The sequence below is a fragment of the Pristis pectinata genome, chromosome 9, assembly GCF_009764475.1.
Source record: "Pristis pectinata isolate sPriPec2 chromosome 9, sPriPec2.1.pri, whole genome shotgun sequence".
NCBI lineage: Eukaryota > Metazoa > Chordata > Chondrichthyes > Rhinopristiformes > Pristidae > Pristis > Pristis pectinata.
In genome coordinates, this window is record NC_067413.1 from 58,497,993 (window position 1) to 58,520,734 (window position 22,742).

At 39.1% G+C, this 22,742-nt stretch overlaps 1 protein-coding gene across 1 annotated transcript in view; it reads right to left on the reverse strand.

Annotated features, from left to right (window-relative positions):
* The window catches only part of necab1 (N-terminal EF-hand calcium binding protein 1), a 100,470-nt gene that overhangs the window by 14,613 nt on the left and 63,115 nt on the right, over positions 1–22,742 (reverse strand). The window contains exons 7-8 of the mRNA XM_052023402.1: positions 12,464–12,585; positions 1,305–1,372 (exon numbers count right to left, since the gene is read on the reverse strand). Of these exons, the coding sequence (XP_051879362.1) occupies positions 1,305–1,372; positions 12,464–12,585 (190 nt within the window). The remainder of the gene's footprint in view (positions 1–1,304; positions 1,373–12,463; positions 12,586–22,742) is intronic.

A 22,742-nucleotide genomic window follows, 5' to 3' on the forward strand; every position in this document is an offset into this window, starting at 1 on the left:
CACATGGGAGGTTAGTTCAGAAGGTTCAGACACTAGGTATCCATGGAGAGGTTGTAAAGTGGATTCAAAATTGGCTGTGTGGGAGAAGACAGAGAGTGGTAGTGGATGATTGTTTCTCAGACTGGAGGCCTGTGACTAGTGGTGTGCCTCAGGGATCTGTGCTGGGACCATTGCTGTTTGTTGTCTATATCAATGATCTCAATGATAATGTGGTAAATTGGATCAGCAAGTTTGCTGATGACACTAAGATTGGAGGCGTAGCGGACAGCGAGGAAGGCTTTCAAAGCTTGCAGAGGGATCTGGACCAACTGGGAAAATGAGCCAGAAAATGGCAGGTGTTGCATTTTGGAAGGACAAATCAAGGTAGGACATACACAGTAAATGGTAGGGCACTGAGGAGTGCGGAGGAACAAAGGGATCTGGGAGTTCAGATACATAATTCCCTGAAAGTGGCGTCGCAGGTGGACAGGGTTGTAAAGAAGGCTTTTGGCATCCTGGCATTCATAAATCAAAGTATTGAGTATAGGAGTTGGGATGTTATGGTGAGGTTGTATGAGACATTGGTGAGGCCAAATTTGGAGTATTGTGTGCAGTTCTGGTCACCTGACTATAGGAAGGCTATCAGTAAGATTGAAAGAGTGCAGAGAAGATTTACTAGAATGTTGCCAGATCTTCAGGAGTTGAGTTACAGGGAAAGATTGAACAGATTGGGACTTTATTCATTGAAGCATAGAAGAATGAGGGGAGATTTGATAGAGGTTTACAAAATTATGAGGGGTATAGACAGAGTAAATGCAAGTAGGCTCTTTCTGCTTAGATTAGGAGAGATAAGTACGAGAGGACATGGCTTTAGGGTGAAAGGGGAAAGGTTTAGGGGGAACATTAGGGGGAACTTCTTCACTTAGAGAGTGGTGGGAGTGTGGAACAAGCTGCCATCTGACGTGGTAAATGCGGGCTCACTCTTAAGTTTTAAGAATAACTTGGATAAATGGATGGGAGAGGTCTGGAGGGTTATGGACTGGGTGCAGGTCAATGGGACTAGCGGAATAAAGTTTCGGCACAGACTAGAAGGGCCGAATGGCCTGTTTTCTGTGCTGTGGTGTTCTATGGTTCTACTTATAGATAAAAACAATCTGTGCACAGGATTTTTATACAGATAATTACTAATTATATGTCAATTCACAAGACCAGTGTTACATACAACTCTGTAGTATATTTGATCAGAGTTGATTGATTCCTATCAGTTCTATATTATGTTTACTATTGTCAAGTCACATTTTTCTAAGCAATTCACAAACACATACCTTCTTTTCCAGGCGGTCAATTAGCTTCTGAAGCCTATTTATTTGGGTCACCCACTGGATATCCTCATCTGCATAGACACAAACAGATGGAAAAAAAAGTATTATTCACGAAAAAAAAATGATATGATATATTTGGTGACATGAAATATAATGGTCCAGCAAAACATATGTCAGGCTGCTGTTTAGCGATTACAGATCGGTGTTCAATACCATCATCTCCTCAGTACTACTCACCAAGCTTCTAAACCAGGGCCTCTGTATCTCCCTCTGCAACTGAATCCTCGACTTCCTTATTGGGAGACCACAGACAGTAGAGATTGGTAATAATATCTCCTCCTCGCTGACGATTAACACCTGCTTAGCCCACTGCTCTGCTCTCTCTACACTCATGACTGTGTGGCCAACCAAAGCTCAAACACTGTCTATAAATTTGCAGATGACACCACTATTGGTAAAATCTCAGATGGTGATGAGAAGGCATACAGGAGTGAGATAGATCAGCTGGTTGAGTCATGTCACAACAACAACCTCAAACTCTGTCAGCAAGACCAATGTATTGATTGTGGACTTCAGGAAAGGGAAGTCTGGAGGACACACATTGAGTGGTCAGCAGTAGAAAGGCTGAGCAGTTTCAAGTTCCTGGGTGTCAACATCTCGGAGGATCTACACTGAGCCCAACACATTGATAATCACAAAGAAGGCATGCCAGTGCTACTTCATTAGGAGTTTGAGAAAATTTGGTATGTTACCAAAGATTCTTGCAAATTTCTAAAGATGTATGGTGGAGAGCATTCTGACTGGCTGCATCACAGCCTGGTATGGAGGCTCCAATGCATAGGATCACAAGAGGCTGCAGTGGGTTGTAGACTCAGCCAGCAATATCACGGGCACAACCCTCCCCACCATTGAGGACATCTTTAAGAGGCGGTGACTCAGGAAGGCGGTATCCGTTACTAAGGACCCTCACCATCTGGGACATGCCCTCTTCTTGTTACTACCAGTGGGGAGGAGGTACAGGAGCCTGAAGACCCGTACTCAACGATTTAGGAACAGATTCTTCCCCTCCGCCATCAGATTTCTGAACGGTCCATGAACACTACCTCATTATTCCTTTACTTTTTGCAGTATTTATTTTGTAATTTATATAATTTTATGTCTTGCACTGTGCTGCTGCCACAAAACAACACATTTCACATCATATAAGACAGTGATAATAAATCTGATTCTGCTTCGGATTTTTCTTTTGGCAGTCACTGACAGAGTTCATGATGAACGTTTATCTGAAAGATAATAGCCACTGGTCTAAATATTCCTTCACTAGTATTCATGCTGGTAGTGAATAGATGCAACAGAAATTTAAATTTAGATTAGCAAACCTCTTAATGTGTCCTTTACTTTTCAATTTTTCAGATTTAATGAAAAGAGGTCAGTCTTAATTTTGAAGCAATTTAAGTTTTTCTTTGGCATCATTTTTCAAACTATTTTGAAGTTGGTCTTCATTTAAAATTTTATTTTATTTACAGCGTGGTAACAGGCCCTTCCGGCCCAACGAGTCCACGCCGCCCATTTTAAACCCATATTAACCTACCCGTACATCTTTGGAATGTGGGATGAAACCGGAGCACCCGGAGGAAACCCACGCAGACACGGGAGAACGTACAAACTCCTTACAGGCGGTGACGGGAATCGAACCCCGATCGCTGGCGCTGTAATAGCGTCACACTAACCGCTATGCTACCGTGCCGCCCCCAATAAACCAATAAAATATTTACTGAAATCTCTTTATTATTTGGTAAACCACTTTGAGCCATCTAACTAGGCATTCTGCCATGGCAGTGGTATGCAATAGGAGATATGGGATCACCCACTTGTTACGCACCCTGTCGATTAACATAAGATTTGTCAGAGAAGATGATGCCAGGTAAGATTTGCCTCTAATTGTGCCACGACTAAGAACATCCCCAGGCAGCAAAGATATAATCAGTAACTCTCTGAATTTGCATCCCATTGTTCTGTGGCTTCATTCTTTAGAATTTAAGGACATAAGAAGTAGGAACAGGAGTAGGTCATCTGCTCTCTCTCAAGGCTCACCATTTACTGGTGTCAGTAACAGGATTAGAAACCAGCAGATTATCCATAAAAAAACAATCTGTATCATGAAGAATATAACAATAAATAAGAGCAGGAGTAGCTCATCTGGCCCCTTGAGTCTGCTCCAGCATTCAGTAGGATCATAACTGATACTATTCCTCATCCAGTCAACTACCTTATCACCATTCCACCTATTCCCACTGACAACAATCCATCTCACTACTGAATACATTCAAAGACTGAAAATCCCTAGGCTCTGAGGTAGAGAATTTCAAGTATTTACAATGATCTGAGTAAAGAAATTACTCCTCATCTCAATCATAGATGGCCAATCCCTTATCCTAAGTTTATACTCCTCACTAATGTGGATGCCCCTTGGCATCTGCTCTGCTAATTCCTCTCAGACTTCGTTGTCTCAAATGAGATAATCTCTTCTTCTAAACTCTGCTAACAATAGGTCGAACTTATTCAATCCTTCTTTATTAGACAGAGGCCTCTTAACCCAAGTATCTATCTATGCTGCACCTACTCTAAACCAAACATATACTTCTTTAGATAAGGAGACCAAAGCCATACACAATACTCCAAAAACCTGTACATTTGCAGCAGGACTTCCTAACTTTTGATATGCAAACCTCGCTCAATAAAGTCCAAGATATCATTTGCCTTTCTAATTGCTTGCTCTACCTACATGTTTATTTTCTGCCAGTAGCTCATTTTTAAGGAGTATTTTGTTTCTCTAACTAGGGTGAATACCTTCATATTTTCCACATATACTGCATAAGTTACCTTTCCCCCAACTCACTAACTTGTCTATATTACTTTGTAGACTCTTCACAGCTCACTTCCCACATAGCTTTATATCATTTGCAAGGTTACATATGTTAAAATCAGTCCTTAAGTTATTGAAATTAACAAATTTATGAGGGCCCAGTACTGATTGCTGAGCTACTCCACTACTAGCAATCTGCCAATTTAAATGTCACTTATTATTCCTACTCTCATTCGTCATTTAACCAATCATCTATGCACACTAATATGTTACCTAGAATAGCATGATCCCTTATTTTATGTGACAGTCTGGTATATTATCAAATGCCTTTTAAAATCTATAAACACTGGATGCATCCATTCCCCATTATCTGCCTTGCTAACTACAACTTTAAAAACCCTTCTGGATTTATCAAACACAAATTTGTTTTACAAAACCACATTGATTTTGCCTAATCATATCATTAATGTCTGTAAGAGAAAGTAATCAGAAGTCCTTTTACAGATTGCTTGTGACTCAGACACAAGGCAATGTGGTTAACTCTGAACAGCCCGTCAAAATGGCAGGAGGCCACATCAGTCCCAAGTTTGTGGAGAAGCAATTCTTCCACCTGAAATCAGTGAATAACAGTGAATAAGGCACTTGTACTTTTAGGAGGAGGCTCTATGCTTCCACCACAACTGCAACTTTATTGCAGGACAAGGACTGCATTGCTAGTTGCCGTCAAGCTTAAGGTCACATTAGCCGTGAACATCTGTGTATTAGGATCCTTATGACTGGAACAGGAGATATCAAATTCAAAGTCAGGGGTGAAGAGAGTCACCAGTGAAGGGGACTACAAAGAGCTGGATGGGAGAGGTGAAGGAGCGAGTTTGGAATTGCTTTGAGTCAGTGGACTGGATTCTTTTTTTTTTGTTTTTTTAAGTTTTGAGTTGGTTCAAGGATTCGTCAGTGGACCTAAATGAATATGCCACAGTCGTCACCAACTTCATAAGGACATGTGTGGATGAGTGTGTACACACAAAAATATTCTGAGTCTTCCCCAACTGGAAGCCCTGGATGAACCAGGAGATTTGTAATCTGCTGAGGGCTACATCTGTGGTGCTTAGGGGTGGTGACCCAGAGAAGTCCAGGTATGACATCTGGAAGGCCATTGCAAGCACAGAGGCAATTTTGGACTAAACTGGAATCACGGATGGATGCTTGACAGCCTTGGAAGGGCTTGCACAATATTACTTCCTACACCATCTCACTGCTGCATGCAAGAGGTCACTAACATCTTCTATTCCAAGAAAAATAAATACATATTATTCTGAACTAAGCATCAGGTGGGAGGAGGATAATGCTCTGCAAGATTGTGCTAATGATGGAATAAATGTCACTTTGCAGATTCTGCATGTTAAATCAGAGACATACCCCAAATGGAAGAAATTCTGCATGTTGAGCTGGTATGTTTCTAACAATACACAGCAGGTCATTATTCTGAATCCTTGCAGAAGTCACGATGCCTTAACTCTGCAGCATCGCACTTTGCTTCTGCTTGAAACTCTTGTGTCTAGATGATGCTCATGTGGGCAATGCACTTATGACACATTGCATAATGCTATGTAAAACATGATACACCAAACCACAGTCATGTCTAAATGATTCTACTGCCTAGAAGAGTGCTTCAGTACTCAGCAGAGGTAGTCATTTTCATTTCTTCTCTGGATTTCTTTTTCTATTTCTGAAACAAGTTTATAATGAGATCAGAGTAACCTCAGTGAGTGGGCTTTTGGCGAGTAAGTTTTGCTTCATATCACTGCTGATCAATCACTAAGTCAATCACTTAGCTGAAGACTGAGATTAGGCTAATGGGGCAATAGTTGGCTGGATAGAAATGTTTTTTTTTGTGATTTTACATTGATCAATGTTTTTATCTAGTTCTGGAATATGATTTTAGCAATACTGGTAGGAAGTTGTTGGGGTCCATAGCCCTTGCTGTATCCAGTGTTCTCAACTGTTCCTTTAGTTCATGTGGATTGATTCAAGGTGGCTCTTGTTTTAATGACCACAGATGGGGACTAAAATGAATCATCCACTGGAGAATTCAGCCCTTCTGGCTGAAGATTACTGGAATTGCTTCAGTCTTCAGACTACACCTGCAAAAGGTACATCCAGCTGCAGCTCCTGACAAACCAAGTTAGGGAACTGGAGCTGGAGCTGGATGAACTCCGGATCATTCATGAGGCAGAGGCAGACATAGACAGGAGTTTCAGGGAGATAGTCACCCCTAAAAGTCAGGAGGCAGGTAGCTGGGTGAGTGTCAGGAAAGGGAAGGGGTATAAACAGAAAGAGCAGAGCACCCCTGTGGCCGTTCCCATCAACAGTAAGTATACTGTTTTGGATATTGCTGGTGGGGACAACCTACCAGGGACAAGTTGCAGTGGTCGGGTCTCTGGCACCGAGACAGGACCCTTGGCTCAGAAAGGAAGGAGGGAAAAGAAGAGAGCAGTAGTGATAGGGGATTCAGTAGTTAGGGGGACAGATAGGAGGTTCTGTGGGAGAGATCGAGAATCCTGGATGGTCTGTTGCCTCCCTGGTGCCAGGGTCCGTGATATCTCAGATCGAGTTCTCGATATTCTTAGGAGGGAGGGTGAACAGCCAGATGTCGTGGTCCACATAGGGACCAATGACGTGGATAGGAAGGAGGAGGTCCTGCAAAGAGAGTTTAGAGATTAGGTGCAAAGTTGAAGGACAGGACCTCCAAGGTTGCAATCTCAGGATTGCTGCCCGTGCCATGAGCTAGTGAGGCTAGAAATAGGAGGATCATGCAGCTAAATACGTGGCTAAGGAAATGGTGCAGGAGGGAGGGCTTCATGTTTCTAGACAATTGGGCTTTGTTCCAGGGAAGGTGGGACCCGTTCCGACGGGACGGTTTACACCTGAACTGGAGGGGGACTAACGTTCTTGCGGGTAGGTTTGCTAGTGCTGCTCTGGAGGGTTTAAACTAGATTTGCAGAGGGAGGGGAACCAGAGTGTTAGAGCAGATAGTGAGGTGGAGGAGGAAAAAGGTCATGTGAGGACTGCAGGTATAGACAGAAATCAAAGGTTTGTACGTGATAGAAATGTTCTAAGGTGCATCTATTTCAATGCAAGAAGTATTGTAGGTAAGGCAGATGTATTGTAGGGCATGGATTGGCACGTGGGATTACGACATTATTGCTATTAGTGAGACTTGGATGCAGGAGGGGCAGAACTGGCAGCTTAATGTTCTGGGATTCCGTTGTTTCAGACGTGATAGAGGGGGAGGGATGAAAGGGGGAGGAGTGGCATTACTAGTCAGGGAAAATATCACAACTGTGCGTAGACAGGACAGCCCGGAGGGCTCGTCTACAGAGGCTACATGGGTGGAACTGAGGAACAGGAAAGGTGTGGCCACACTAATAGAGTTGTATTATAGACCGCCCAATAGTCAGAGAGAATTGGAGGAACATATCTGAAGTGAGATAGCAGACCGATGTAAGAAACAGAAAGTTGTAATAGTAGGGGATTTTAACTTTCCACATATTGACTGGGACTCTCACACTGTAAAAGGGCTGGATGGCTTGGAATTTGTCAAATGTGTTCAGGAAAGTTTTCTAAATCAATATATACATACATGTGTGTGTGTATATATATATATATATATATATATATATATATATATATATATATATATATATATATATATATAGACACACACACACACATATAGAGGTACCAACGAGAGAGAATGCAATACTTGATCTCCTATTAGGGAACCAGACAGGTCAGGTGACAGAAGTATGTGTAGGTGAGCATTTTGGGTCCAGTGACCATAATGTCATTAGTTTCAAGTTAATTATGGATAAGGACAGGTCTGGTCCTCGAGTTGAGGTTCTAACTTGGAGAAGGGCCAATTTTGTGGAAATGAGAAAGGATCTAGGAAGAGTGGATTGGGATAAGTTGTCTTCTGGCAAGGATGTGCTCAGTAAGTGGAAGGCCTTCAAAGTCAAAATTTTGAGAGTGCAGAGTTTGCATGTTCCTGCCAGGATTAAAGGCAAAGTTAACAAGCATAGGGAACCTTGGTTTTCAAGGGATATTGAAGAGAGAGGTGTATAGCAGGTATAGGCAACTAGGAACAAATGAGGTATTTGAAGAGTATAGAAAAAGTAAAAAGATACTAAAAAAGGAAATCAGGAAGGCAAAAAGAAGACATGAGGTTGCTTTGGCAGATAATGTGAAGGTAAACCCAAAGTGTTTCTGCAAGTATATTAAGAGTAAAAGGATAGTAAGGGACAAAATTGATCCCCTAGAAGATCAGAGTGGTGGGCTATGTGTGGAGCCTCAGGAGATGGGGGAGATCTTAAACAGTTTTTTTGCATCTGTATTTACTCAGGAAACTGGCATAGTGTATATGGAAGGAAGGGAAACAAGCACTAGTGTCATGGAACATATAGAGATTAAAGAGGAGGAGGTGCTTGCTGCCTTACAGCGAATAAAGGTAGATAAATCCCCTGGGCCTGATAAGATATTTCCTCGGACATTGAGAGAGACTAGTGTAGAAATTGCAGGGCCCTGGCAGATGTATTTAAAATGTCCTTAGCCACGGGTGTGGTGCCGGAGGAATGGAGGGTAGCTCATGTTGTTCTGTTGTTTAAAAAAGGCTCTAAAAAGTAAACCAGGTAATTACAGGCCAGTGAGCCTGACATCAGTAGTGGGTAAATTATTGGAAGGTGTTCTGAGAGATCGGATGTACGAGTATTTGGACAACCAAGGGCTGATTAAGGATAGTCAGCATGGCTTTGTGCATGGTAGATCATGTTTAACAAATCTTGTGGCGTTTTTCGAGGAGGTTACCAAGAAAGTAGATGAAGGAAAGGCTGTGGATGTTGTCTACATGGACTTTAGTAAGGCCTTTGACAAGTTCCCACATGGGAGGTTAGTTCAGAAGGTTCAGACACTAGGTATCCATGGAAAGGTTAGACACTAGGTATCCATGGAAAGGTTGTAAACTGGATTCAAAATTGGCTGTGTGGGAGAAGACAGAGAGTGGTAGTGGATGATTGTTTCTCAGACTGGAGGCCTATGACTAGTGGTGTGCCTCAAAGATCTGTGTTGGGACCATTGTTGTTTGTTGTCTATATCAATGATCTCGATGATAATGTGGTAAATTGGATCAGCAAGTTTGCTGATGATACTAAGATTGGAGGCGTAGTGGACAGCGAGGAAGGCTTTCAAAGCTTGCAGAGGGATCTGAACCAACTGGAAGAATGGGCCAGAAAATGGCAGATGGAATTTAATGCAGACAAATGTGAGGTGTTGCATTTTGGAAGGACAAATCAAGGTAGGACATACACAGTAAATGGTAGGGCACTGAGGAGTGCGGAGGAACAAAGGGATCTGGGAGTTCAGATACATAATTCCCTGAAAGTGGCGTCGCAGGTAGACAGGGTTGTAAAGAAGGCTTTTGGCATCCTGGCATTTATAAACCAAAGTACTGAGTATAGGAGTTGGGATGTTATGGTGAGGTTGTATAAGACATTGGTGAGGCCAAATTTGGAGTATTGTGTGCAGTTCTGGTCACCTAACTGTAGGAAGGATATTTGTAAGATTGAAAGAGTGCAGAGGAGATTTACTAGAATGTTGCCGGGTCTTTAGGAGTTGAGTTACAAGGAAAGATTGAACAGGTTAGGACTTTATTCCTTGGAACGCAGAAGAATGAGGGGAGATTTGATAGAGGTTTACAAAATTATGAGGGTGAGTAGGCTTTCCTCCACTTAGATCAGGAGAGATAAGTACGAGAGGCTTTAGGGTGAAGGGGGAAAGGTTTAGGGAGAACATTAGGGGGAACTTCTTCACTCAAAGAGTGGTGGGAGTGTGGAATGGGCTGCCATCTGATGTAGTAAATGCGGGCTCACTCTTGAGTTTTAAGAATAAATTGGATAGATACATGGACGGGAGAGGTCTGGAGGGTTATGGACTGGGTGCAGGTAAATGGGACTAGCCGAATAACGTTTTGGCACAGACTAGAAGGGCCGAACGGCCTGTTTTTCTGTGCTGTAGTGTTCTACGGTTCTTGCCTTCAGCAATTACATGCTGGGCTCTGCTATCATTGTGGATGGGGATGTCCCTGGAGACAATGATTATCTCCCCTTTAGAGACGCTTGCTTACTATTGGCTGTGTGCATAAAATTTATGAGAGTAGGCAGCATGAATTTGTGGTGCTACTTGCTTTGGAAGCAGTAGTTAATCATGCACTGTGGTCACTGTTTTGGGCTTTATCCAATTTATCTCCCTTTAATATTTTTCTTTTTAGTATCTATGGTGCTAATATTTGCATCCCCTCCCAAATCTTAATGCCCAGTTCAATTAAATGTATGTTTCCAAACTAGTGCACAGTTATAGCTTAAAGGTTATAATAATTTGTTACTTACTGGCTTTCTAACTCATGCAACTCTAAATGGATTAAAAAAAATACATACTTATATCATGAGTTTACTGTAAGATTAGGAACAATTTTATCACATTCAGCATTTTTTAATGTTTGTTTATAATTATAATGTTCACAGAGTCAGATTAATGTTCAACACAATCAAGTAATATGATGTTGCCATGGCATTTAAGTTCCTAGAAATTTGTGATGACTCATCAGGTTAAAGTCCTCTTTCATTGTATAACCCATTCCCATTCCAATTCACAGCAGAAGATATGGTACAATACACAAAAAGTGCCAGAGGAACTCAGCAGGTCAGGCAGCATCCATGGAGGGAAATAAAATCGATGTTTTGGGCTGAGACCCTTCATCAGGACTGGAAAGGAAGAGGGCAGAAGCCAGAATAAGAAGGTGGGGGGAGAGGATCTGAGATCCTTGTTGGGGCCAGACTGGGAGGCCTGGAAGCGGAGCTGGAAGCCATGAGGCACAAGATGGCGGTGGAGGCAAGTGCCCAGGAAGGCCACGTGGCTGTGGAAGCGAGTCTGGGTGAGCATGTGGTGGAAGAGCTGGAGAGCAGCAGAGATCACGGAAGGGCAACAATGAGAGAAGGTCTCACAGAACACCCGTCGAAGAGAGGAGTAAACTAGTTCACGAAACAAGGTGGTTTAAGCTTGTTAAATATAGCTTTCAGAAAAGCTGTTAAGGGAAATGCATTGTGCTCTGAAAAGTGCATTATCTTGTGTTGTCTCAATTACTTCACAAAATTCTTGGAAAATTGCTGAAATCAATTAGCTTATTTTTCCAAAGTGATTTTCCATATTCTCTGCAATTTGTTTCTGAAATGTGTAAGATAAGTTGCTCTTTACTACAATTATAGAAAAAAAATCTGTAATCAATTATCATAGAAAATTTGATTGTTTTCTTGGAAATTGCAGAGTAGACAGAAGGAGATTATTTGGTCCAAATATTCCAGATTGGAGTTTACCGTCAATGAGAGGAAGCAACTTTAAACAGATATCATTTTCGTCTTTCTTTTCTTCAACACATATCTCATTTAACTTTTAATGTTGAGATGGTTTCTGCCTGAACCGCATCTTCACAACTCTCCATGTAACCAAGTTTATCCTACTTTCTGTTCTAAATCTCTTTCATTCTATTTTCTATAAACATTCCTGACTTTTGAACCTTCAAGTGCTGGAAACAACCTGGTTCTATTTATCCTGTCCTGGCTGTTCAGAATTGTGGATATTGCTCCTAAGCTGCATGTTTTCAATGACAAAAGTCTTAATCTTCCAAAATAACCTCAGAGTTTATATTTCTTCATAAGAGATACCATCTTGGCAAATCTGAACAATATACCTTTGCAAAGACTTATTATGCTTTCAATTGTGTGAAATTTAGTTCTGCATACAGCACTCAAAATTCTGAATTCATGCAGAATACTCACACAGAATTCAGGTTTTTTGCACGTTCTAATTAATATTTTGTACTTGCCAACTTTTATCTCATTCCCCCACCTTATTTCATTTCTTTGTAGCTTCCCTTGATCTATTGAGAAATTAGCAAAGAACTGCTTTAGTATCATCTAAAATTTTTGACAGCATTGCTACTAGACATACATCATTTGTTAAAGTGCATTGCTGGCATTGGTTCAGTTTTCTCCTTCTGTATTGTCAAATGTTGGAATGGCCAATCTCTCGGAGAAGATCAATGACTTCTCTTCAAATTAGTAAAAATAATACATAATTTCTTTTAATCAAGAATCCAAAAATAAAACATCAATGCTTATAGTGCGAGACACCATTGTGATTAAAAAGACAAAAACAAAAAAAGGTATATCTATAAATACTAGTACAATACCTGAGTTTAAGATGCTGAAATTGGTATTGTTTGGAGACAGGCTATTATTTCTCTGAAGTCTTCGAATGGATCGTTTCCCTGACCAGTTAATTGAAAGTACCTCTGGTTTTACTGGACCTTGTCTACAAATGACAACAAATAGCAGTTAGCCTTCCTGTTATCTCTCGCCTTTTTTTCAAAAAATGATGTTAAAGGTTAGAAGTATTCCTCAAGGACAGTGAAGCTATCTAGCTTCCTGTTATCCCATGAGAAATAGCTGGGAAAGATTTATATTTCTGTGGATTTGTTCCTAATGGAAATAAAACCTTTTCTCAAAGCTGCTGGAGCATAGACTATCTTCACTTTATGGCAGTCACATAAATGTCAGTTCGGTCATTCTTTGTCAGTGAAATATATTGTTAGAAAGAAACTGCTTCCGTAAAAGCTGATACCTTAATTTATTTGTTCATTAAGCATTATACTTATTTTTGTACTTTTTATTACTTTTGTTACACATTAGCAAGTTTGATCAATGATGAATCTTAACCAGCGCTTTTGAGCTGTGGATCGGTGACAATTTGTCTACTTGCATTGGAGCTGATTTTAAGAGGTTGGTTTTTGGCTGAGGCAGTTGACAAGTTTGCAGAATGTGCAGGGACCTTATGATAGCCTGCCTCAACTAATGGACGGAAAAGCTCCATTTCATATTGTTTTCATTGTCAAATTGATTGCAACTGGTTTCATTGCAACCAGATTTTAAGACAGAAAATTATCCTTATCTGTTCCACTTCTTTCAGTTTCCCTTCTGGAAAGTCCACAGCAAGTTTCCTAAGTAGTGAACCAAAAAATATGAAAGCATTTGAATAATTAAGGAATCATCTGGATGCTGTTATACTATGTCAATTCATTTCCCCTTCTGAATCTGTACTTGTACTTTGCCAAGGAGATGAGGTTTCTTCAAGTAAATAATCTGATTTCCTTATAGCAATCAATCAACCACAACAGCTGAATCAGCTTGTGGTTTAATTTTACAATTTAAATCTGGCTTTTATGTTAATAATATAGATAAACATTGCATATGTGTAGTTTTGTTTCATTCTAGTTGGGTTTGATTTTATATTAAAATTAAGGGATAACTATGAATCACTCTGATATTGAAAAGTAATCTGACTCCATTCCATTTAACAAATAAATTAGAAACATTTCTAGGGTAAGTTTTACTCTCCCTCTGAAATTGCATTACTTGTTTGGCCTGATTGGGATACAGTTACAAATCTATTTTTGCTACTTACAGCCATGGCTCTTAAGCAGTAAGATGGGTTTAAATGCTTCACTTGGTATTAGATGATATTTTCCACAATAACTATCTCATGGACAATCTTTAAAACAAAATAAAACTTCCAAAAATAGCAATTACTAACAAGTTTTCAATAAAAATGAGCAAAAGTAATATTATTTTTAGGTGAAAATTTCCCAATACTAATCATAAATTACAGCCAACAATTAAAAATCTGAAGTGTGGTGAGAGTGTGATGGGGATAAAAAACAACCAGATCTCTCCACTGAAAATAAATCTTATGCTTTCACCTTGCACAATTGTGTTGGCCACCCCATAATTACAATGAAGGAATATTTACATTTGAGAATATCTAATAAAATGGCAATAAAATAAAATGTGGAGTGGACCCACACAAGTTGTTCCACTGTTTTCAGGAAATCATTTTGGGCATGTACCTCGTGTATGTTGGCTTAGGAGTTGTCAATTGCAATCTTTATTTCCCATTAGCACACGTGACTTCAGGAATCTTCACTTCAAGACAGTAAACATCAAGCAGCTTGTTACAGACTTGAGAGAGCTACTCAGTATCACGTGGAAGACAGATACAAAGAAAACACACAAGGATGCTTCGTTAACAAATGCATGGTTTTGGCCTTGACTGAATGTCATGTTAATTTGTTTAGTTCTGGCTTTCGTTATTCATCTCAACTGATATATTGTGATAATAGCTGACAGAGGGAAGGTATCATGGGAACCGAGTTACAAAGTGGATTGGAGATTTCCTTCATTCTTTGTCACTCACGGATGAAAAGCATTACTGAGAGGTCAGTATTTGTTGCATGTTCCTACATGGCACTGAAGGTGGCAAGGAGCTGTATTCCTTTCTCACAGCATTACTTGTGGTAAGGGAACTTGCATATTGCTGCGTTAGGGAAAGCATCAATCTAATGAACAGCAAACATACAGGAAAGTGACAGATTTTTTTTCTCAGGCTTGGAGATTGTGACTTGGAATTCACTTTGCAGATCTTAATCAATTTAAATGACAACTGCCCTTGTATTTCTATGTTAAGCTACTGTTTGAGGTAGGGATGGATTTTTCATATGTCGTCCACTTGGATACAGCATACATCATGTCAACGTTGAACCACACTGAGGATTCAATGTGGTTCACAGGGATGGCAATACAACAGGTCTGTTTCTAACAAATAAGGTGCAGCATTCTTCATTCTCTTTGAAACTGCCTTTTGAGGCAAATAGAGGACATTGTTCCATATCTTTGAAGTTGCAGAAAACTCCTGAAGTCCTTAATTAAGCCATGACAATGGTGAAACAGCTTTGAGAAATAAGGAAGTTGATACTCCACTATAGCTTCACATGCTCTTGCAGTTACAGTAATTCAGTGCCTGCAACAGTTAATTTTCTGGTCAATAATAATCCCAAGGATTTTGCTATTGGAGGAAAAGACAATGCTAATATCATTTGTGAAGGGAAATTGGTGAGACTATTGCAATGTGATTCTTGCCATTTAGCATTCCACTCTTGCAGGATTTACAGTGTTTTGATATGTCCTGCCTCTCTATTTGTGCTCTGAGTAAGTGGAATGAGGCTCCTAAGTGAATCTCAGGACAATAAGATGTGCCCTGACAGCACACCTCATAGTGAAGGCCTTTCTTTGTCACTGACTCGGCCTTCCTGTTCTCCTCCTTCTTCGTTTTCTACCTTTTCTTTCTCCTCTTCCTCCTGCTGCTATGGAACAGTGATCAGGTATTGTGGCCTCATGGTGGCTGGGTACTTATTGTGCAGTAGATGACAAAGTAGTATCAGAGCTTCTCTGAAGAGTTTAGAACAGTCCAAAGTACCATACTCTTCATTCCAAGCTCAGCTGCAAATAACTCTCCAATATACCCCCAGATAATTGACAATCCCTTCAAAGAGCTCATAATGATATTTAAAATCATGAATGGTATAGGTAGAATAGATAGAGAAATAGTGTTCCTATTGCCAGAGGGGTCTGGAACTTGTGGTCAAATAATGGTGATGGTTAACTAAAGAACCAAATATGAGTCGAGAAAAAACATTTTTAAACAGTGTGCGGTTAATGTCTGGAATGCACTAATGGTGGGATCAATTAGTACAGGCAGATTCCATCATGGCGTAATAAAGGAAACTGGATAAAGGAAAAGAATTTGCAGGACTACAGGGTGAGAATTAATGCTCATTATATAACTGATCGACACAAATGTGACCTATTGAATAAGGAAACCAGATAAATTTCTAAGGTACAAAAATGTTTTCTCTTTAACTTCACACATCATTTCCACCATTTTGAGAAGTCACCATTTAGTCTTGTGGAATGCACATGCCTCTCGCTCTGTCTCTGCATTTCCTTTGGCAGGATGTCAACCATATGGATGCAGGCTGGAAAATTTAATGGAATTTGAAGCTGAGTAGAATCAGGAACCACAATAATTTTTCACAGGATAACTGTCAAATAGCAGGATCAAGCCTGTTCACTGAATTTGATTAATCGTGCAGCTCTACTAGTTCACATGTTTCTAGAATTCATCATTCTCCATGGAAGTAAGGCAAAGACCTCAGTACTATTTCAGCTGGCCCTCAAAGTTTGAACAAGACATCGCCTCTTACTGAAATGACTTATCAGTTGCATTAAATCACTTCATTAGAAAATAAGAAAAAAGCAAACTGAATCATTGAGCTGCAGTCTAGACATGAAACCAGGGCATGACAAAGACAGACCTAATCCAGTCAACCCCGCAAACTCATTGAAAGTAACATGAAGACAGCATCTGGAATATTACACACAAGTCAGGTCTTCCTATCTAAGGAAGGGTGGATGTACAGAAGGACTGCAGTGAAGACTCATCTGATTATTCCTAAAATCCAAGCGGGGAGGGGAGTTGTTATCTTCTGAAAAGAGATTAATACTTACTAATAATCAAAGATCTCCTTTGTTTAGGCTTTTTCGAGGTACTAGACAAGGTTGCCCGTTAAGCCCTTTATTATTTGATATTGCTTTAGAACCCTTGGCTATTGCATTCTGGGACTCTTCAAATATATGTGGCGTTACTCACGGACAGAAGAAAAATAAGATATCTCTTTACGCAGATAACCTGTTACTTTATATTTCTAATCCGGAGGAATCTTCCCCGCAGTACTATCACTATTAGATCAGTTTAGTGTTTTTTTCTGGCTATAGATTAAATCTTAATAAGAACAAACTTTTTCCATTAAATATGCAAACCCCAATTTATAGGCAATTACCTTTTAGATTGGTAACTATTTTATGTATTTAGGTGTTAAAATTACCAAGAAACATAAGGACTTATTTAAAGCTAATCTATTGTTTTTAATTGACCATGTTAAACAATTATTTACTAAATGGTCCCCTCTGTCTTTATCATTGGTAGGCCGAATTAATGCGGTTAAGATGAATACTTTACCAAAATTTTTATATTTATTTCAAGTGATTCCAACTTTCGTCCAGAAATCTTTTTTTGACAATATTGATTTTAAAATTCTTTCATATATTTGACAGAATAAAAACCCAAGATTAAGTAAGAAATATTTACAAAAACTAAAAAAGAATGGTGGTATGGCCCTGCCTAACTTTAGATTATATTATTGGGCAATTAATATCAGATATTTAATATTTTGGATACAAGATTCAGATGTAATTCAATGCCCCAAATGGGTACACCTTGAGCACCAATCAGTACTTGAATTTTCATTAGTTTCTATTTTAGGAGCTTCACTCCCTTTTGCACTTACCAAATTAACTAAACATATGATTAACCCAATTGTTAAACATACAATACAAATATGGTTTCAATTTCGTAAATTTTTTGGAATGGATAAATTTAACCTGTCAAGTCCCATGCAATCTAATTTTTTCTTTCATCCATCCAGAGTTGACTCAGTTTTTTCCATATGGAAAAGGAAGGGAACAGTATGTTTTCGCGATTTATTCATTGATAACTGTTTTTCATCTTTTGAACAATTGTCTAACAAATACAATTTGCCTTGATCACACGTTTTTTGATATTTGCAGGTTAGAAACTTTTTAAAAACTACTATACCCTCTTCTCCGACACCTCACAAAACTGAAATTATGGAAAAATTTTTAGGTCTTAATCCTTATCAGAAGGGCTTGATAGCAATAATCTATGATTTAATTATGAAAATACATCCAGAATCACTGGACAAAATTAAGAATGAATGGGAAAGCGAACTCCAGACATCTTTACCTACAGAGACTTGGAAGAAAATTCTTCATTTAGTTAATACACCTTCAATGTGTGCCAAACACTCTTTGATACAGTTTAAGATAGTTTACAGGACCCATATGTCACAAGATAAGTTAGCTCGTTTTTATCACCATATAAATCCTATATGTGACAGATGTAAATCGAATGTGGCTTCTTTGACACATATGTTTTGGTCCTGTCCTCTTTTGGAAAAAACATTGGAAAGACATTTTTAACATTATTTCAAATGTATTGAAGATTGATTTACAACCTCACCCTATCACTGCAATTGTTGGATTACCAAGGATAGAGTCTGGCCATTTATCTGCTTCCGCTAACTGTATGATTGCCTTTGTTACATTAATGGCCAAACGATCCATTTTGCTTAAATGGAAGGATCCGACACCCCCTACTACTTTTCAATGGTTCTCTCAAACTATATCATGTTTAAACTTGGAAAAAATTAGGAGTGGTACCGTTGATCCTTCGCTTAAATTTGAAGATATTTGGAGTCCATTTATTCAATATTTTCACATGATATAGATCCCCTTGTAATAACCTTTCAACTTAGAGGAACGGAGTTGACGACATAATATTGCTCTGTTTCTACTGAGAAATTTTAGTCCAGTTTTTTTTTTGTTTGTTTTTTTCTGAAATTATTCTGTTCAGCTTAGTTTGGTTTGACATATTGTTTATAATTTTTCTTATTGATTTGGGTTTTTTTTCTCTTTCTTTTCTTTATTTATATAATAAATCTTTTTCTTTCCGTTCTTTTATATTATATTCATTTACTAAGAGATTGTTGGATCTACAGATTTTTTTATGTTTTATTGTTCTTTATGATTATCTATGCCATGATTGTTCTCCTGACCTCTTTGTATTACATGTACAAACATTGATGTTATAATTTGACGACTAATAAAAAGATTGAAAGAAAGAAAGAAAGAGATTAAGTGGACCGAACCTATGCTCTCCAGAGTTTAAATGAGTGAAAGATGAATGTCATCAAAGGGAAATCACTGCAATGGTTGTTGTTATAACTTGCACCAAGGAAGATAGGTCAATCATCCCAGCTCCAGAACATTACAGCAGGAGTTCCTCAGGGCAATGTCTGAGGCCCAAACATCTTAACTTGCTTCATCAATAACATTCCTTCCATCATAAGGTCAGAAGTGCGGGTTTTTGCTGATGATTACACAGTGTTCAATTCAATTCACAACTCTTTAGCAAATGAAGCAGCTGATGTTTCATTTGACCTACACAAATTTAAGACCTACACAACATTTAGGCATGGGCTGATAAGTGACAAGTAACATTTGCACCACAAAAATGCCATGCAATGACCATCTCCAACAAGAAAGAATCTAACCACCTACCTTTCACATTCAATGGCATAGCCATTGCTGCAGTCACCCACCATCAATATCCTAGAGATTATGATTGACCACAAATTCAACTGAACTAGCAGGTCATGTCTTCCTGCCTGCTAGTTCATAAATGCAGGCATTGCTATTGACAGACAAATGCTAAAAATCTCCAAAATAATTTTCACTCGACACACTTGGCTCAAATAAATAATTCTACCTTCACAAACTGTGCAACTTAAAAAAGTGCTACAAATTCTGAAGGGTGGATAAGATGGAAATCCCAGAAAGTAGAATGGATCTGCAAATGGCGGACTATCAGTAAGCTATACTGAAACTCGAAGGAACCTTTACTGGTTTGTGTTTGCAACAGCACATTGGTCCCATTGGAAATCTCTGGCCTCCCAGAGGCATAATTACTAACTTACTCACGTCCTGTTACCCCCACTGTCTTTACTCACCTGATTGAAAATGAACAAACTGCATTTTGCTAGAAATCTGAAATAAAAACAGAAAATGCTGGAAACATTCAGTAGCCTATTTGGTGTTGTGATATTTTTGATGCAGCAATTACCCTGGTTTTCCTCATATCTGTATACAGTATTGTTGGATTCGACTGGTTTACGTAGCTTTTTAACATGTATAGTGGCTGCACAAGGTATAACTGCTTTTTAGCTTATTGGTTCATCCATCAGGTGAATATGTGTTTTCTCATTGGTTGGTTTTGCCACAGGTATCTAGTAAGTTTTCTGATTGGACAATTGTTAGCTAAGAAGTACCTCTTATCTCAGGTACGAAAAGTGTCGTTTTTTTGTTAATCTCTCTCTTGCTCTATACCCCCCTCGGCTACTAGGTCATCTTAGTTCTTTCGTCTCGGCTCATCTCCTAGTAGTAAAGATAGTGCCATGTGCTCTGTGACTGTTTCTTTGTTTTAAACTTTTCCAATAAAAACTGTGTGAAGCACCAAGTTGCTTTCAACTCATTCTTGGACTCCTGAAAGAACCTGCAGATTCGAAAATAACCAGATCTGACAGTACCAAAACTTCTCCTCTGCACAACAGAAGCAATAAACTGTAACTGAAATCTACAGTAATACAGCCTCAAGTTAACAATATCCTGTCAGGCATGGTTATGTCTACGTCCTTATTTTTGTTTTACACACACAACAAAACTCTAGAGCAATATTCTGCAAAATGATCCCATTTTTGATCAAAGTATCCCATATCAGACACAATTACTGCATTTAAAAGGCAATTAGACAGACACTTAGATAGACAAGACATTGAAGGATACGGTCTTAATGTTGGCAAATGGGATTAGTGTAGATGGGCAAAATGGTCGGCATGGATGTGCTGGGCCAAGGGGCCTGTTCCCGTTCTGAATGTCTCTATGACCATGACTGTACAATTTGTTCCTCAATTAATTTGTGATCCTAGATATTATATTAGCCAGGGTTTTGTGGGGGAAGTTGATAATTCCCTGAGTAACTGCCAATGTTTCATTGCATTATTGATCATGGGTGTTTATGTACGTGCAGAAGTTCTGAGTTTGCCTTTCACTGTGGACCTCCCAAATATAGTGTTCATGGAATTTTGTCAGGGACTGAGGAGCTGTAGCAATTCTCCTTCACTTGAGGTGGGAAATCTGGTAAAGCTAACTCTGCCAGATTGGACCTATTGCAGGAACATTATCTCTTGTGGTCTGAAGAGCATAAACATGATGAAATACTTCAAAAAAATTTCCAGGAAAAGAGCATTTAGAACAGTAAGATATTGATGGCATTAAATTTTGGGGAATTTTGTCAAAAGTGTTGATAGGATAATTTAATATGTGCATTTACCTATGGAAATCATGACACAATGCCCACTGTGGAATGCATGTAATAAATCATTCTATCAGATATTTTAAATGTTGCTTGCTTGATGTACCTACTCACAGCTGATTGGTTAATTGGGCAGCACAGTAGCGTGGTGGTTAGCGCGATGCTATTACAGCGCCAGCGATCGGGTTTTAATTCCTGTCGCTGTCTGTAAGGAGTTTGTACGTTCTCCCATGTCTGCATGGGTTTCCTCTGGGTGCTCCGGTTTCCTCCCACGTTCCAAAGACGTACGGGTAGGTTAATTTGGGTTTAAAATGGGCGGCGCGGACTCGTTGGGCAGGAAGGGCCTGTTACCACGCTGTAAGTAACATTTAAAAAAAAATAATTTTAGAAATGACCCCCAGAAGCAACTGGTAATGTCCTTGCATCAAAGAAATTGAGAACTGTGGCCAGCTGTGTTACCAGGATGAAGTGTGAGACACTGGATGCCCAGGCCTTGCTTTGTGCCAGGCAACATAATAACTGTGTCATAATAGCATGAATAGGAAGACGGAAATGGGTTCTGATAGCTGAAACTTGCAACCTAAAAGTAGAGGGGTGCATGTAACAGAGGTCAGTTACAAAGGCACAAGAGGTATTTGGTGGAACTGATTAAGCATTAAGGATTTCATGAAAGTGAAACTTAATTACTTAATTCTCTATACCAAGTAGATTGAAGAGACAATTGGCTGTTATGTAACTGAAATTCTTGAAAGAATTTTCATATTTCTGTGCAAACAGCATTTAGGGAATGGAAGGAGTATTAAACAAATCTAAAAATGAATTCAATATTTTTCACATAAAATCACAATAAAAAAGTGCTCAGTGGATATACTTGTTCATACTCCCACTTCCAAGCTCTAAACACAGTCATTTGACTTGAATAGATCAGTTAATTATATGCTTTCTTCGAACTTACAAATACATTCAGTTTCTTCGGCTAACTAGGTCACACAATATAATCTAGAGTGTTGGTATTATAAAAGCAGATAATCCAATGATAAAAAAACTCCATCCCAAAATGTTAACTCTGCTTCTCTCTTCAAAGATGCTGCCTGACTTGTGGAATGCTTCCAGCATTTTCTGTTTCCATTATTAGAGCTATGACTTGGAAAAGGGGAGAAATGTAATTTTATTCTGTTGTATCAAAGAAATTTTAAAACTACTTTTACGGTGTAAACAAATAATTTCCAATTTTATTCAGACCCACCCTTTACAGTGGGTATTCTGGGATTAACACTATTCGATTACCACAACAGGTTCAGAATCAGAATCAGGTTTATTATCCCTGTCTTATATGATGTGAAATTTGTTGTTTTATGGCAGCAGTACAGTGTAAAGACATAAAAAACTGTAAATTACAAAATAAATAGATAGTGCAAAAAAGGAACAATGAGGTAGTGTTCATGGACCATTCAGGAATCTGATGGCGGAGGGGAAGAAGCTGTTCCTGAGTCATTAAGTGTAGGTCTTTAGGCTCCTGCACCTCCTCCCTGATGGAAATAATGAGAAGAGGGCATGTCCTGGATGGT